Source organism: Tinamus guttatus, unplaced genomic scaffold, assembly GCF_059628265.1.
Source record: "Tinamus guttatus ecotype Peru unplaced genomic scaffold, ASM5962826v1 Tinamus_guttatus_pri_ptg000377l, whole genome shotgun sequence".
Lineage (NCBI taxonomy): Eukaryota > Metazoa > Chordata > Aves > Tinamiformes > Tinamidae > Tinamus > Tinamus guttatus.
In genome coordinates, this window is record NW_028288911.1 from 1,502,684 (window position 1) to 1,521,317 (window position 18,634).

The 18,634-nt window shown below is 44.0% G+C and overlaps 1 protein-coding gene across 4 annotated transcripts in view; it reads right to left on the reverse strand.

Annotated features, from left to right (window-relative positions):
* MAEA (macrophage erythroblast attacher, E3 ubiquitin ligase) overlaps positions 1-17,442 on the reverse strand; it is a 48,197-nt gene extending 30,755 nt beyond the window's left edge. For 2 of the 4 annotated variants that reach the window (XM_088530516.1, XM_088530520.1), the window contains exons 1-2: positions 17,288-17,360; positions 1,548-1,730 (exon numbers count right to left, since the gene is read on the reverse strand). In XM_088530516.1, coding sequence (XP_088386642.1) covers positions 1,548-1,730; positions 17,288-17,356 — 252 coding nt within the window. In that variant the 5' untranslated portion in view covers positions 17,357-17,360. Of the gene's footprint in view, positions 1-1,547; positions 1,731-10,009; positions 10,107-17,287; positions 17,361-17,419 lie in introns of those variants that run through there. The other 2 variants (XM_088530519.1, XM_088530518.1) reach the window with 2 other exon arrangements.
* Between the last annotated feature and the right edge of the window lie 1,192 nt (positions 17,443-18,634).

An 18,634-nucleotide genomic window follows, 5' to 3' on the forward strand; every position in this document is an offset into this window, starting at 1 on the left:
ATGCTTGAAGGAACAAGCACGTTAAAGAATATGAAGGGAAAACAAAAAGCTAATTTTCAGAACCCAATAAAAACTGTTCTGGTATAGAAAAGCAAGCAGGGTGTTAAAGAAAAGAACCCTCTAAGTCCATGATGGCCACCTCAGCAGTTCACCAGATCCCTGGCTGTAAAAAGGAAGAAACAGAGACCCCACTTGGATCCAAAGGCCCCATGGAAAATTACTACACTTTGCTCCAGGCAGAGCCTACAGAGAAGACAACCGGAGCTGCGAGTTCGGGGCAGGAGCCAGACCGCTGCATTTCAGAGGACTTCACTGTCTGAGCAGATTTCTTGTTTGTCCATTGTCCTTTCCGGACAGCTGGGAGACTCCCCACAGGCTCCCGGGCAGTCAGAAACAAACAAGCAACAACTAAAAATGGAGCTTTGCACCGAAAACATTCAGCAATGCCTTCAGACACATCCCTGCAGCCAGACAAGGCTTGGCAAGAGCATAACTTACTCCTCCACATCATCATATATCTACAAGCAATATCTGCTAACACCTCTTTCCGAAACAGCAGTCTTTTTGGCAAATGCCAAAGTGAAGAAAACACATGTTTCAGGACCTCCAAATTCAGACAGCAAATACGAAAACAGTAATTAGATTTAAGACTGCCTTCGTGGACTGGCTTTTCAGCACCTGACTAACCTGTCCAGGCAGAAACCTCCAAATCAGCATGCATGACAGCATTACTTTCATGTTACGAACCTCTAAGATACTTTGACATTAGACATGAAGTCTTCTTTTAAATAACCAATTGATATAAATCTTAAGTTTTAACGAAACACCTCTGCTTCCTTTTGTTTTATTTTCACATAATTACTCTAAAGCAGGGCACAAAAGCTATTTGCATCCAAAAGGATGGCTTACACTATACACTGTTTTTAATTTATTCTTAGAAAAAAAACATGAACGGAAATGTGACAAGGGCCTGAAAGCTTGGCTATGTTTTAGACAAATGCTGGAGCTTAACAGTTAGAACAACTTCTCTGCTCTCATTAACATTCTCTAGGAACTTTCAAGCCTGAAATTTTAGTATTAAAAAAGAGTGTTCAGATAACACTCCTGAGCAATTTCTGCAAAGAAGCCTCAACACTGCATACATCTCTGCTGGAGTTGCACAGTTTCCAAACTCATCTTCTAGCTGGTTTTCCCCATGAAGTGATCAGTTAAAGTAAACTGCACAGACCTTTCCATTTGCCAACAAGAAATGGATACAAATTGATTCATTTGCCTCTGAGGCAAGAAATACTTTTTTAGGGCTCTAAGTGTATATTCATATTACACCAACTGAGATTCATTAGAGTTAATCATGAACTCCTAGTCAAATTTTGTAAGCACAAATGAAGCAAGATACAGGATGTTTTGATATTTTGGGAGCATTCTCAGGCCTTTGTTTTTAGTGCCATTAACACTTGTAGCTTGAAAGGAAAACTTAAGGGCATTATATTGCAGAAGACTTCTGCTGTTAACTTGGCAAAAACAAAGTGATCCTAAGGGCCACCTACCTTTCTTTTCAGGACACTGAGTTTTTCTACTACTCCATCGAGGAGACTAACAACTGAATCCACAGCGGGACAGCTGCTCAGCGTCTTCTCCAGCTCTGCAACCACCATCGTGACGTGGCTCGTCTCCCGGTCAATGTTCTTCTGGGCAGCTCGGAAACGTTTGTTCAGCGTTTCGTACGGCACCTGAATGAGCAGTATCAGCTCGTTAGAATTTGTGTGTCAAAAAAATACAGGAACCACAGTGTATACAAAAACACTGATATTTAAGAGGACTCGTTTTATTTGATGCAGTTAAAAGAACACCTAAGTTTCAGGACAATAGATATTACTAGTTGAGCTTCAGTTCTTACACCAAAGCCTTTATTTAAGTTCTCTCAGCAAATAGGTGACACTTCAGAGGACCATGACCTAACAGGGACGGAAAATAAAAGCTTAGACAGATAATTTTCCAATACCAACGTCCCCTATCCTCCTTTGTAGCCATTCTGAAGCACTAAGGGAAACAGATCAGGGAGCACAGAAAGCGTAAATGTGCATTTATAAATGAAAGCTACAAATAAGGGATCATCCTTCAGAACATGACTTTTTAAACAGATTTATTTTCCTTGTGAGTGAGTGTACAAAAGAAAATTTGTTAGAAAAGTCACGTCGTACCTGACTAGAAAAAAAAGTTATACACAGTACTCCAGTAGCTAAGGAAATAAGAAGTCTACCCACTTCTTTCCACAAAGGGCCAATTTTTAGTATTAGCTCTAGCAGTATCATAAGTGCCAAGAAAAGCTGCAGGTAAGTAAGGTTTCTTTTAGTGAAAAGGTCTACACAGCACAACCCTAACAGACAGTTAAATTCCTCTACAACTCCGTAATATGGAGCCATGCAGGTGTCGGAGCTGTCCTCCTACTTGTCCCATGCCTTCATCATCACCCATATCAAACTGCTATCGACAGCCACTAGCAACACCAAGGGATGAGGGGAATCTAGAGCCTTATCCAGTATTTCAGATAGTAAGTCAAAGAAACTTACTCCCATTAAACTGCTCCCACGATGTTACTTCCACAAGAGAGAGTCGAACTACTTTAAACAACAAATTCTACTATTTCTGAGCTCCAGTGGTAACAGGAATTTTGGAACTAAAAACATTCCAGTGTACATAATACAGATGAAATATATAAGGCAAATAGTTTATCTATGGATTTTTTTTAATCTTAAAACAACTTATGAGGTCTTCTGTAGTTCTGACAGCCTTGCTAGCTAAATCATGGCTTTGATCAACAGAACAGCAAATAACCAGATTCCACATATTGAAGCGAACGAAGGAAACTCTCATCACAGTGTTGTGCTTGATACACATATCATGCATATGTTTGATTATAGATCACTCAAATATATCCCTTCTAATCAATTATATAAAGTTTCCTTCTATTCCTTCTGATGTTCAGACAGTAAATCCTGGAACTGTGCTCTCCTTTTGGGCTCCAGAAGGAAGGACGATGCTACACAACCACCACATGGAGAACTGGATTATGCTCAGAATAGGGAAGGTGAAACAGAGCACTTGCCTCCCAAACCTCTGCACACCCACAAAAGCTCCTACCACCTCCAGTAGAGGCCTAACACAAGGAGGTTCCCGATGAGATACAAAGGGGATTCTCTTTCACTCAGAAGAGCAAAAACAGTGTACGAGATGTTTCAGGCATCTCAAACTAGGATGAAAAGATGGAACAACCCTTTACCACAAGTAATATCAGACTAAAACAACTTTTTCCTTCCCATCCTCCCCCAAAACCCCTCCACCACACAACCCCAACAAACTGAAACCAGATTAAAACAAACAAACAAAAAAAATCACAGTTTAAGTTGGCACGAACAGCCTTTAAGTCCTTATATAACCATCTTTTATTCTGTGTTTGGTTCTTATTTTCCTTCTCTGTTTCCAAAGACAAGATGAAAGCTTTGGAGCTGCACAGATCAAACAGGTGTCTGTGCAGGGATTATTTCCAAACTTTCAGGCAGGAAAGCTTGTCTCTCCAACTGCAAAGTTTGGTGCCAGACAGCACCAGGACAGCTTCCGTCTCCTTTTTTTTCCCCCAACTTGTCTTAGAATCAATTGAAATTTCTTCCTTCAGTTACTTTCATCTACTGTGCTTAATTTCTGCAAGAATTCTGCTAATGAGCTTTCCACACCACTCTGGAGAGTTGCTTCAGTCAAAGCTGCCAGAAGTTGCTATTGATCTGAGGTATCTCAGCGTGACTACCTAATCTGAAACAGGGTTTTTCAGAACACTCCGTGCAGCAATCAATGCAATTGGACACAAATCTGGTCAGTTTGAAAATCTTGGCCCCAATCTCCTTTTCCTTAGTCTCTTATCTGCACAAGAGCAGTAACACTTCCTGCTTCCCATGCTCTGGCTCTTTGGCATGCAGATCTCTGGCACAGCCCGTGTCCCTGGGACATTCACAACAGCCGGGCCTTGGATCTCCACTGACATTCGTAGATATCATTTATATCGTGATGAGGTGCATGACATTTTTCAAGTAGGCTCATCCTTTTCCTTTTTTCCCCCCCAAAGATTTGAAGACTCAGTGCTGAAGAGCCTAGAGGTTTTGGTCTGTTATTCACTACATAAATCTATAGCTAAACATAACTTTCAGGTGATATTTCAAAGAAAAATGACTTAGAATATTTACTATCAATTTATCAGCTGCAAATATTCTTTACCAAAGGTTTTTGTAACTTGGAGTGACACATTTGTCACTATAGATACAGTAGTTTTTCCAAAAAAAAAAAAAAAAAAAAAAAAGCTCTATTCAGATACAGCTTTCACACTTACTTAAAAGGACTAAATCCTACAAATGCCAGAATTCAGAAATTGCCATTGCTCAGTTCCTTTGAGAGCACCTCGCCCAGGCTCTGCAGCTTGATCCTTTGATTCTTCAATGCTTATACAGCATCTGAAGCCCAGGAAAGAGCCCATCTCCTCCAAGTGGTTTGCTTTATCACAGAATTCTTTAAAGTTATAGTCACTATAGCAGTAAGCTTATTTCTTCCTCTAATAAGGAAAGTATCTGCAATAAGGTAAGTAAGTAGAGGAAAAAAGTAAAGCAGCAGTGCTTTGGAAAAGGCAATTCTGAGAAGTTTCTAGCTTACAGTTCACTTTATTCCCAGGTATTACAGTATCCAAACCTGGATTACACAACTATTCCTCCTTAAGAACAGGATTGGTCTGCAGAACACAGCCCTGGAATCACTGCTTTAAAGGCACAGGATACAGGGAAAATGGAGAATAAAAAGAATAACAAAAAGCACATTAAGAATTTTGAAGTAATGTTGTAAGAACCTAAAGAAACCCACTCTAGCAAAGCTCAACAGCAACTTCTGCTCATGAGAGCCACCTCAGCTGCCTCGTGCCAGGAGCACACGTGAGGATACAGAGCACAGATGCAGAACATCGGCAGGTAGCACACAGGGTCAGCATCAGTGATCGAGCCCACTTCTTGTTCACTGGCTTCCCCAGCTGCAGATGCACTGTCCTGCTAAAGTACGTACCGGAACAGGACCAGCTTGAGTCAAAACTTATTTTCATTAGGTTTAAGTTATAACAGCCTATGCAACTGAAAAAATAAAGAAACAAAGAAACAAAACAGCTTTTTCCACTATAAAAATACTACTAATGAAAGTCCTTTGATTAGGGACTTCTGCAAGCATGCAGTGCTGGACTAACCCAGAGATAACAGGATAACCTGGCACAAACATTTTCATAGAACCGTAGAATCCTTAAGGTTGGAAGGGACCTTTAGAGCTCACCTAGCTCAACACCCCTGCATATGCAGGGTCACCTAGAGCACGTGGGTTGCCAGCAGTTACTTCGGGCGTCAGGATACCCGGCTGTGCTCTCCCCAAGCGTGCTGTGACAACCTCCAGTTTTAGAGCCTGGGCATGGGAAAGGAGCCTCCTTGGTCTAAAAGCTTAGAGACCTGCCCAAAGAGCTCCACCACGGCTGGGCAGTTGTGTTGAGGGAGAAGGAAACAGCAAAGGCAGGAGTTGGTCAGCAGCTGCTTTTAACAGGACACGTAACAAGACGAGGGTGTTATTAATTGCTGGGCCTTCGGCCCACCCCCAGTTTGCTTCCAGCACATAAATGCCAAAAAGGCAGCAGGGCAGGAATGACTCGTTCTAAAGTCATGAAGGACATGGTGGCTAAAACAGGTGGTTCAAATTATGCAACTGTAGATAATACTTCCTTTTATAAGGCAGAGAAAATTTAGATTTGAGTATCTTTAAGCATACTGAAATTATTCACTAAATATTTCTACCAAATTCGCAACAAGCCATTTACTATGTGAGACTTTCTTGGTTCTTCCGAACACATATTAAAATTAGAAAACGTTAAGTATTAAACGTTTGCATATATTGTAACATGATAGTCAACAAGTTCTATTACATTTAACAAACTGTAGGTAGTTATTAACAGCCTATTAAAAAAAGTATCTAAAGATCATGAAGTTGAACTGGTTAACCCCTTACCCAGCAGCACACGATGTATTGCAAGCTTTATTTTCACAGTCACTATCAAGCAATTTAATGACATTTTTTTATTTTTCTCCTTAATTTTCTACATACATCTACAGGTACATATCGAGTACTCTCTGTCCATGAATCAGATAAAGAGAAACAGACTGCCCATAAATACTCTGAGCTCAGCCAAGCTCTCCTCTACATGCTCAGAAACCAGCTTTAGGCACACGCCATAGGGAGGTATCATTTATGGTCTTGAACAATACAGGAAGGCAGAGCAAAACCCAAGTCACTTTCCCTTCACAGAAGTTTCTTAATTACAATGGTCAAGGCTTAATTAACCCCCATTCCCTCAGTGGCATTTACTTGGTAACGGTCAGATAACCACACTGGACTTTCTGATGCTGCTTTTAGCATCCTGAATTCCGCTAAGCAGCTTAAGGGAATCCCAGGAACGCTGCAAAGTTTCAGCATTAACACACAGCCCAGCACCTGTGTTAAAGAAAGTGCTTCTCATTCATCAAGCATTTTGGTTTCTGAACACAGTGAAGATAGTCCCAAGTGGAACGCGCTGCAACAGAGCAAGAACACGGAGACAAAAAGAAAGATTAGCTGGGGCAACATCTTCTGGGCAGAAATGATGCCAGCTCCACCCAGCCATGATGGGGAAAAGCATTCGGTGCCACAGCTGCTCGGCTGAAAAGCCAGCACCAATACTCAACCATCAGGGCCCTTGTATTCAACCACTTCACTCAGCTGCAGTTCAGCCTAGTCAGCAGCTAATGACAAGGGCTTTGTAAGCTCATTAGCAGCACAGGGAAGATGAAGAAAAACTATCTACAGAATGGAGTGGGTGACCTAGCAAGAAAGGACAATTGAGTCAGCCCTAAATGCAGGATCCTGCTCCAAGCAAAAAATAAAAGGCCATGATGGAAATGGTAGGGATCTATAAATCCATGGAAGTAGAATGTAGGATACTGATGGTGGCACTGCAAGGCTGCTCTTATTTTGCTTTTATGGTCATGGTGATAAAGGAAGTCCTCAATGACTGTATCATGCCTCTCCCAAGAAGAAAAGGAGGAGGATCAGGAAAGCTGTTCCTCTGAGGAAGTGAGCTGATCAAGAAGTTCCTGGAAAAATTAAGGAACAAGTTTTGACAGAAGCCATTTCCAAGCTCAAAGATGACTGGCAATAGCCAGCATAGGTTCACCATGAACAAACTAGCCCAGACACCCTGTTTGTTTCCTGTGATGAGATGACTACTTGTGAAAGACAGGAGAGCACTAGCACTCTTGCTAAGCCCAGCAAGGTCTACGACACGGTCTCCCTTGATACCCTTGTAGCCAGACTGAGGAAGCATGGGCTGGATGGTCAGAATACAGCATGGCTGAAGAACAGGCTGAAAAGCCAGACTCAAAGAATAACAGTTAATGGTTTAAGATCCAACTGGTGGGCAGTTATAAGTACTATTTGATTTCTGAGGAGTGCTACCAGCTTCAATATCATTTTCATCATCAACCAGCTGCAAACTGTGACCAAACATCTCATCACTAAGTCCAGAAAGGACAAGAAACTGGGGGAGTCCTAGTCTCTGTCACAGACTTGCCCTGCCATGGTGGAGTCGAGGGTAGAAAGGCCACAGGCTACTTCATTCCCATAAACTCCGCTTGTTGTCGCTGACCTGCAGAATTTCAGCACCCCGCAGCATCCTGTGGTGAGGCATTTCACAGCCTTAGGCACTGTGTGAAGAAACGTTTCTTTGTTTTTGAACTGTTATCTGCTGGCCTTAGCTGACACCCTTTTGTTCTTGTTTCGGGAAGAAAAAGGGAACTTTCACTCTCCCCACTCTTCATGTTGTCTCTTTCAAGGTTGTAAGAGCTCTGACTCATTCCTTCAAGATAATCATTCTTTTTGCCCTTCTGTGAACCTTCTACTGGTCCTTTTTCAACTTAAGAGAAGAGAGAGAACAAGAATAACATCTACTATTCAAGCAAGTGACAAACCACAAATTCTTACAGCTGAATAACGAAGCTCTCCATTTTTCCACTTTCCCACTCATCTTGGTGACAATTTTGTCCCTATTAAGCTGATTGTTCCCAGAAAACATTCACTACAAACCTCCAGATCTCATCTAGTAATAATAATTTCAGCTAATTATTTCACACACAAGATTAGGATAGTCTTCTCTTCCACTATACTTAACTATATTATTCTACATTTACCTATACCAATTTTTACCTACTCCTTAAGCCTTGTATGCCTTCTATGATGCTTTACACTTGGGTCTTGCTCTTGTTTGTGACACCAACACCACCAATCCTGGCACAGAACCCGAACAGGAACCTCCTTCCGTTTTCAGAGACTGGCTACTAATTCTTAATGCTCATTTCCCATCTCCTGGCCAGTGCCCCAGGCACGCAAGGGCTTCCTTTCTTATTTAAGTGTTCCTAGGGGGTCCTGGTAAGGGACGGTTCCAAAAAGCATTCACTAGCATGAAAAGACCATTAACAAAATCTCCCTTTCTCAAATTATTATTTTTTCAAAGTAGTTCAATACTTTCACCTGAAAGGACTCTCCTTTACAAGAGTCCTTAACTATTGTCTATTATCCCATATTTACTCACACAGGACAGTACTTCTGCATCAATCAATATGCTGTTCACTGGAATGAAATCTGTACTAAGCTCCCTACTAAAGCTTTACTTAAGAACACTGAAACAAAATCTGTTTTGTCCTCCTGGGGGAGGGAAACAAACAAACAAACAAACAAAACCCTCATGCATTGAAGAAAAACACATTTAGCAGCAGCAAATATAGAATTATGGGGAGGACTGGATACAGGAGAAATGGATCTTTGCAGAGATAAGTAAGCTGATTTATAAATTACAGTTGCATCCCCCATTCCTACTTGAGAGTTTACCTTAATGTAATTCTACTACATAAACTACAGGTACGGGCCAACAAGTTTTTCTGAACTGTGACACAGTCAAACTGAAAGAATAAACTGCACATATTTCTTTCGTAATCAGTATTTTGTGAAAAATCCATGCCTGAGCAAAAACAAGCCCAAATACAAATCTGCTATTCACCCGTGTTCAACTTATGCTAGTCCTTTATCACAAGTAGCTCTCACACTGCTCTGGGATCACATGTACCACATGATCACACAAACACCCAAAATTCTCTCCTTCCTTGGCAGGACTGAGAATAAAGGAGCAAAATAAAACAGAAGTCAAAGCTCACAAAAGGTAAATCATTCTACCAGGTCAGAACGCTAAAGCAGTTTCTACTCAGTGACTGCACTGGACTTTATAGAGAAGAATATATAGTTTGCATATAAGAGAAAGAAATATGAGAGTAAGTCCAATTTGTGTTATCACTCAGTTGTTTGCAATTAAAGAGTAGTACTTCAGAAAGAAAAGTCACAAATGGAAGGAAAAATTATTTTGCACTTCTGTAAATGAAAGTAGATCCATTAATCTTCCCTCAGTCTCCTGCTAGTAGGAATTTTCAAAGATTAATTTCTAAAAGCTCTGATTTTGGCAGAGCATCCACACAGGCTGCATAAAGATGTGTTTTACACAGGTTTGCAGTTCCGTAAAAAGAACATCTGATTTCCCCCATCTCCGGGGAGAGAGGTTAACCACGTCTAACTTTATGGCAGTACCAACTCACATGCAGGAAAGTTATCCACAAAGTCAAGACACAAGTTATATCTGCAGGAATACTTATTTCACACTATAATTTTTGGTCTGAAAGCAAGTGAAACTCCTTGCCACACAAAACATACAGTAGCAAAACACAGAAATACTTGCATTGCATGTTTTTTTCAAATGATCGCCATCATGGGCATAGGGGTACTCAAAATAGATATTTTTAGAGCTTTGATGCATGTGAAGTCAGCTGGGGGAGGCAGAAAGAAGATTTAAGAAAAATAAGAGTCCTACCAGCTTAGGTGGGGAAAACAATTACAGAACTATGCTCTCCTTTCAAGGGCCAGAAGGAAAGGTGCTTCCTCTTCTCAACTATGTTAGCTTATAAAACCTAGAAAGTGCCAGAGATTTGCATAAATCTACAGGTCTCCAAGTTCAATCAATCAGGAAGAGATCTAAGTGAGCTTTTGCAAACTGTATATATGCTATTTTAATGTAAAATTTTAAGCTTGGCCATGGATAGGTAGAGAAGAGAAAGTGGGAAGCAAAGTGATGAAACTTTTTCAAAAAACAGAAGCAAAGACACATAGCCCTATGTTATGCAAGAGGAAACTAAGTAGGGAGAACTTGAATAAATAAATAAAGCATTATGAATAAAGCATTTCCTAAGTAACTTAAAAACAAGAGTAAGTATCAGAACTTGTGACTTGGCAAAGAAACACCTTTGAGCATGGAGCTGTTTCCTCCAGACCAAAGTAGTTCCTCATGCTCACCATCAACGTAACAGAAGGTACAAATACGACATATGATGAGATCTGAAAAAAAAGGGGCAGGCTGTAGTAAATTATTGTACATTCTCCCTCAAAGGGATTAAAGCACTTCTAAGTGGAATTACTGAAATACTTAATATTAAGATTATTTATTTCTTCATCTGGATTTCTTGCAACTATTTCAGAGTTCAGCTGGCATCATAAATCACTGAACTCACCTAGAAATGAGAACTATATCACCACCTATTTGCAGAAGGAATACTGAATTGTAATTCCCTTCAAGTAATGTTTTTGCCAATTTTACGTAAAATTGGAAAAAAAAGGAAAGAAAGTTAAGATAAAGGATAAGTAGTGTATTTCAGAAATGCAAGACCTAGAAAAATGGATAGATCTAGGTTTAAGTACATACAAACATGAATATAAATTCTCAGAGAGTTTATTCACAAATCAAAAGACACAAAACGATTTCATAAGCCTCCATTGAGTTGGAGATTATTTGGGCTGTCTTTAATTATAAAATATTAATGCTTTTTAAAACATTCTTCATGTTTTTAAAGTGTAAGGCCTAACACAAGTATAAACATGGCAGCTTTTCAACAGTATTGGACTCTTTAGAGCAGCTGTATCTAGGAAGAAAACATCATTATAATACTCAGAACTGCTAATTTAGCACAGGACAGAATTAATGGTGAAAAATTTTCAACTGTCCATCTGTTATCTAAAAATGTTTACACAAGAGATGCAATTATAGTATCTTAAAATATTATCCTTTGATACAAACTGCTAGTACATAGTACTAGTACTTCTGGCTACATACCTATATACATTAGGAATCTCTGCACAAGTTCTTGATCAACAAAATTCATCAAATGCTTTACAAAAGCCATTTTATGCTTATATAACAGTCTTGCCCCCTTACATAAGCAAATTGACAGCCATTTTAGAGCGCTGCCTCAAGGCACACTGAGGACAGAGACCAGTCACTCATCACACTCGTTTGTAGCTGCCACTCTTTGAAAGAATTTTTTTCCTTTTCTCCTTTTAATAGAAATATTTGAGTACAAAGGAAAAGCTAAGCATTCCCCTGTCCAAAGGGTCAGCTCAGTTGCTAAGCTAAGGTCACACAGCAGCTCTGTGCTCAGAGCAAGTCCCTCCACTTGTTTAGGCCCTTTTTTCTTCTCTAAATATTTGTTCAGTTTAATCATAGTGTCACCTCTAAAATGAAAGAGTACATCCTCCTTTGTGCTTATAGAGTCCAAACACCATGATATTGGCTGTAACATTTAGGCTATGGAACCTTTCTCCAACATGCTGCTCCCAAAATAATCTATTCCAGCTGAAGTAGGAGGATTTCACCAAACCATTTAGGGTTATGGGTTCAGCAGTTCAATAGTAGAAAATATGACTGATCACAATTCTATCTGATATATCATCTCAAGTAATTGAGTTCTTATTGAAGTTCATAACATCTTTTGCAACTAGATTTTACCTACTGATCACTCTCAAAATGAAAGCTGAGAAGAATCAAGTAGTGAAGTTGTTAGATCTACCAGATATTGTAACATCACAGTAAAACTTTCCTTGACTTAAATAAGCTAAGGCACCTTAGACTGGATTAGATAATCCTCAATACAGCCTATTTCCTAGTCTGAGTAAGTAAGCGCTTCCATATAGTGTATATTCAAGATACAAGCTACAGAAGCCCAATAACGTAATGAACACAACTTGCTAAGCTTACAAGGACTATGGATTTTACCAGAACATCCTGTTAGTAAGTAAACATTGGCCAAAACAATTGGCAGGATCATGGTGATTAGTGTATGAACTACAAGAAAAATGTAGGAAGGATTTAGAAAGTTGAGAGATAAGATTTAAAAAAAAAAAAAAAAAAAAACAAACAGACAGTGGGTGGTCCGTAACAGACCAGGAACAGACTCCAGTTTTATCACAGAAAGCTGTGAACATTTGCTACCTATGAATGCTACGAAATGATAGTTTCAAGCATTTACCAGATCATCTTTACTTCTACTGTTCAGCTCAAGGGAGGAGGCGGGGGGAGAAAAAAAAAAAAAAAAAAAACCACGCACACACTATGTAGATAATCAAAGATTTCCCATATGTTTTGGTTTTACAATTACATTTCTAGACCTCCAGCATGCTAGCCACCATAAGGATGTAGTATTTCTCTATTAGAAGACTCACAGGAGCCAAACAGAGAGGATCACAGAGCAGTGTCCTGTGAGCTACGAAACAAGTACACCATGACTGTGAAGAGCAGTAACAATTTAGCACTGATGCTGAAGAACCTAGCAGGAGCTCTTCTGCAAAATGCTTGTAAATATTTGTCTTCAATATTTTCCTACAGGGACAATATTGCACTGATAAACACACAACATCTCTAGCTTACGCCAACACTACTATTTACTGGCTTTTATTGTGTTTTCTTCCTTCATTAATCACTGTAAAAAGTATTATACTGAGAGACGAGCAGCAGATAAACGAGCCTAAGTCTCTCTGAATCTGGCACCTACTTTAGTTGCTTTCTGAAGTACCATGATATCAGCATTTGCTTGGAACACAGCGGCACACGAGGCTGACTGCAAAAGACCAGCAGGACAAGGGATGTCACACTGGTTTGTTGACACGGACTCATGACTTGTCATGCTGCAAGAAGGGAAGTGTCAGGATGGACACTTAACACATAGTAAGCCAGGCAGAACCTCAGTTCTGAAGATGGGTCCAGTTTGACACAGGACAGTTCACTCGAACTAGCACAGAGTTGAGTTACCCATTCCCCGTCCTGCTTGACAAGCTATTCACAAGTCAGGCAGAGATCCTCTGTGCTGCTGCACGCTGATATTCTGGAGGTGCCCCATAGTGCTCTGCTACTCCTGTCCCCATCACAATCTGCCTGAACCACATTCATTGAATTGCTCTTGCTGATATCACCGTCGAAGTTTTCACATGACAGAAGTACGATAGGCCACTGGCACTACTTTTTGTCAAAGTAAAAAAACTGAGGCTAAAAAACAACAACTTATCTTTAAGCTTATAAGGGAAAAACAATATGAAATAGTACAATTGATCATTTTGCAATCAAAATAAATCTTGTGTCTTTTCTGATTTAATGGAAAAAGAAGCTGGCCTGAACCATTTCATGTGGTCATTAATGCCTTAGAAGATGGAACAGAGCACCCCTCAACAACCTGCACGTGACAGAATTAGGAGGGCTGTGACAGAAGCAGTGGTGTTGCTACACAGAGGGTCCTGGGCAGCCTGGGAAAGTGGGAACACAGGAACAGACAGGGAAAGTCCTGCAACGTACTTCACCTGGGGAAGAATAAAACCAGGCACCAGCATGTGCCAGGAGGCGGGCAGCAGGGAAGCAGCTGGGCACAAACTGCCCTACGAGTCCTGGTGGACAAAAGGAACACGAGTTTGGTGGGCCTGGTGACAGCAGCGGCCACAGAAGCATCCTGGGCTGCATTCGGATGAGCGGCACCACATCCCGAGCGCTGGCCCCGTTGTGGGCACCCCAACACAAGACACAGTCCAACTGCAGAGGAGGGCCTGGAGCAGAGGCCGAGAGGGCTGGAGCTGTTTAGCCTGGAAAAACAAGAAGGCTTGGGGGAATCTTATCAATGTGTGTAAATACTTGATAAGAGGTAGTAAAGAAACCAGCAGACTCTTCCCAGTGGCCCCCAGCAAAAGGGCAAGAGGCCACGGGACAAATTGAATTGCAAGAACTTACATTTGAACACAAGAAAACCCTTTCTTTCACGTGCTTTATTGAACATTATGTCCAGAGAAGTTTTGTGTTAAAACCAGAGCACAGAGCAAGGTCCTGAGCAACCTGCTCTAGGTTACCCTGCCTGGAGCAGAAGCTTAGATGATCCAAGGTCCCTTCCAACTTGGGCTATTCTGTGAACTCAGGTCAGAAACAACATACCCTTTGATCTACTCCCCTATCTGTTCCACTCTGTAACAATCAGATAAATATTTCCAGCAGAAATTAATACTGTATTAAACCTACTGCCAGTATTTTTCCTTCCCACAGCTGCCAACCCTTGAAGCCAACCAACAGCTCCGAGGAGGTGCTTAGCTCTCCTTCAGATGAGCTGCCTTTTAAAGCAACTCAGCCCTGCTAAGCCAAAGTTTACCAGAGCTCTCACCAGCCAGTAGCCCAGATAAGAGCATCTGGAGAAGTGCTCATCCCTATTTCCAGGTACTCCCTCTTCTCGGCTGGAGTTTTACTCTGGTCAATTAGCTAGCTCAGTCTAACAATTATTTATGCTTCTAAACATATGGACAAACTATCTGGTTTCCTGTCATCGCTTCTTTATTAGTGCTTCAGCAAAGAACTGTGACAACAATGTCGGCATTCACTCATTTTTTAAATCTCCAGCTTCCACATTATGTGCTTTCAGGAGAGACTAGCATAATTTCTACCATGCAGCTCTTCAGAAGAATAGCTGGTAACCTTCTTGTCCTTGACAAAGGGGCAAGGGAGACAGGCCAGAGGAGAACGGGAGAACAAAATATTCAAGTATTATTCTGTGCACTTAAACTGCTTCTCCAGATCCAGCTAAACAAGGCCATTCACTTTTTCTGAGCTGAACTACTGGTGAACAGCTGAAGCACTTCCACTCCTGAAGGGTCCACAATTCGTCTCTTGAAAAGGGATTTCCCTTTGCAGTTTTGAGCGCTCTCTCTTGCATGGAAGGCGCTCTGTGGAACATGCTGCAAGCACAGAGCTATTACACAACTATTATCTAGTGATGTTGGCATGAGGAAGTCAGAGGGAGGAAACAGGAAGGACATAAATACAAGTCTACGATCTTTTATATTTTAATCACATGAGGGAAAAATACCAATGCCCAAAGCTCTAAGAAAATATCTGAATTGTCACACTGGTAACCTCCCCCCCCCCCCCAAAAAAAAAAAAAAAAAAGCTATACATTAGTTTCACACGAGGTATTTGAATAAGCTAGAAATAAAAATTCACGGTCTCAGTCCCAGAGAGCTTTGGGCACAGAAGGGAGTAGGATTTGACAGTTCTGTGAACTTTAGGCCCAGCACTCATTTCCCCTTGCTGCCTTTTCACCTTCAGTACTAAAATGTTTTGATATATGACTCAGGAATATTTAAGGAGATGCATTTAAGAGATTTGAGCAGACTCTGTTCTGCCAGTTTGTTTTCTTTTTAACAAACAAACAAAAAAGATGCCGTTAAATACTACAGGAACAACCTTGAAGTTGAATGAATACTGAGAAGCATCAATAAACAACAGTTTTCCTAGGGAATTGTTTCAAGAGTTTCACTGCAAGGGTGTTTTTTCCCTATTTAAATATTTAATTTCCCAATTCTACAAACAACATTCCATTCTCTTCTGTATGTTTTGGTTAAGATTTTTGAGGGAAGAGCACTTAAGAAATATCTTAAGAATATGTCCAAAATAATCCCTACCTTTTAAATGGCTGGCACTGTGACAACTCATCTGAAGTCATAACCAACAAAACAAAAACTTGCTGATCCTCCCTGCCAGTAATTTCTCAGGAATGCAAGAAGCAGAGCTGTGATAACAACTTGCACACATCTAAAATGCAGTCTTAAAATGATCTTCTTACCATTAAATGCCATCACATTGTTCTGGCTGCAGAAGAACTAGAACACCCTTTAAGGATATCTTAGAATTTAAGCCTGATACTGTTAGATTTAAAGTATTTCAAACTGAAAAGAAAGAAGCTTTTGCATGTAAAATCAGAATCAACATTTTGTCCTCTTCCCTGCTGTCTGGAACCAAATGGAGCGCAGCAGAGAGGGTGGAGAACGCAGACATGCAGAGGAAGAACATGGCTAGAAACGCTGCAAAACAAACACAGCCCAACGCACACAGCACTTGGCGTGCACAAGTGCAGCATGAGCTCAGCACTGAAAAAGAAAGGAAAAAAGAAACTTCTCCTCGCACAGACACCTTCTGTACGCGAGGAAGCGCCGACACAAAGGATGCTAAATAAGTGTTTGGCAGCACAGCCCCTGCTCCCACCTCCCTCCTGCCGCTGCTGTCGCCGTACGTGCGATGCACCGGGAACAAAGCTCCGCACGGCTCCTGGAGCGCCGGCCCCGCGGGGCCCTCGGCGCCGGCCCGAGCCCTTCACTGCGCTGCAGCCCCCAGCTCGCCCTGCCCAGGGCCGCGACGCCCCCACGCTGCCCAGCCCCAAGTATTTCGCTTACCAAAAGGCCTCCAGCCTTTCCCCCCCACACGCACCGAGTGTGTTTCTCCCTTTATGCTCCTCAGCTCTTCTCCATCTTTAGGGAGAACCAAGGAATCGGGGAACCGTGTTCTGCCACCCCCTCCCTCGCCTCTCCCACGCCTCTTAACAACGCCACGTAGATGCTGCTAATCATCGGCGACGGGCGCTTGAAGCAGCGCTCGGCCTGAAAGGGCACGGTAATAACGATGACCATGACGATAAATATTATTATTAACACACCCGTGTTCGCAGGGCGCTCACCTCGTGCCCAGCGCGGCGCCGGGACCCACCTGCCCCCTCGGCCCCCTTTTCCTGCCGCCTCGGGGGCCGCCCCCGTCACCTCAGGGCGGGCGGCCCCGGGCGGAGCGGCCCGTCCTGAGCCCGTCCCCGGCCCTCGGGAGAGGGCGGGAAGGGAGGAGGGCGCCGAGCCCCGTCGGGGGGGACCCGGGGTGGGGAGTGGGGGGGCAAGACAAGCGCCCCGCTCCCCCTCGGCGCGGCCCCGGCGGGGCGACAGCGCCTCGGCTGCTGCTCGGGCCCACCGGACCCACCTTGAGCGTGGGGTATTCCTGCACCTTCAGGGTCATTGAGAGCTGAGCAGCGGACTCCTGCACCGCCATCTTGGCGCGGCGCAGCCTCCCCCCAGCCCTCCTCCCGCCCGCCCCGCCCGCGGAGCCACCTACCGCGCGCGCGGCACGCCGGGAAGCGCGGCACCGCCTCCGCCCCATGGCTAGTGCGCGCGGGCCGCACCAACGGGCGCGCCGCCCCTCGCCCCCCGCCGCCGCCGCTGCGTGGTACGCTCCGCGGGACAGGCCGACCCGCCAATAGCGGCGGCTCTTACGCACGTCCCCTCCCGTCCCGAGCGCTTTGATACCGCCTCCCCGGCTTGAGATGCCGCTCCTGATTGGCCCACCTGTGGGAGTGGGCGGGAGCGGCTGGCGGCCCGGACAAATCGAGTGGGATGACGCCGCCGCGGCGGGCGGGGCCTTCAGGGATTGATTGACACACGGTCGCAACGGAGAGGCCTTTGTCCTCGGCCAATCAGCGTCTGCGGCAGCACCGAAGTGGGCGGGACCTAAAAGTAAATTTTGCCGGTGACTCCGAAGCGGCCGTTTAACAACCCCCCTACAGGGGGGCGGGAGGGGCGGGGCTCGGGGGCGGGGCGCGCCTTGACAGGCAGGCAGCAGAGCCAATGGCTTCGCGCGGCCCGTCTGACGGGCGCGGGGCTGCGCCAATGGGCGGCGGCGGCGGGGCGGGGCGGCGGGGCGGCGTGCGGCCGTTGTGTATATGGGCCGGGGGAGGGCGGGGGGCCGGGCCCTAGTAAGTTCCGCGGGGAGGAGAGAGCGAGTGGGAGTCAGTGAGGCGGAGGCGGCGGGAAGCGGTTTAAATAGCGGAGACAGCGTGAGTGCCCTTCCCCCCGGCTCCCCGCGCGCGCCGCCGCCCGCGAGGCCCGCTGCGGGGCGGGGGGGCGGCGGCCGGGCCGCGCCGCGGCCACTTGGCGCGCCCAGGCGGGAGCGGCCTCCCCCCGGTCCCGCCTTCCCCGGGGCTGGGAGGGGACCGGGTTGGAGGGGGGGCGCGGAGGAGAGTTCTGGTGCTTCCAACTTTTATTATTTATTTATTTAATTTTGCCGGGATGGGGCTGCGAGTCGCCGCGGCTGCCGCCTGGCCCGCTCGCAGCCACCCCCGCGGCGGGGCGGGGGGGACGTAACCGCCGGGTGTGTGGGAAGGGCCCGATCCTGCGCAGCGCGCCCGGGAGAACGAAACCCTCGGGAAGCCGCTCGCTTCTCCACCCACTCAATACGTTAGTGTTTATTTATGTACATATATATACACATGTGGATACATGCATATACATACATATATATATATATATATATATATATATATATATATAAAGT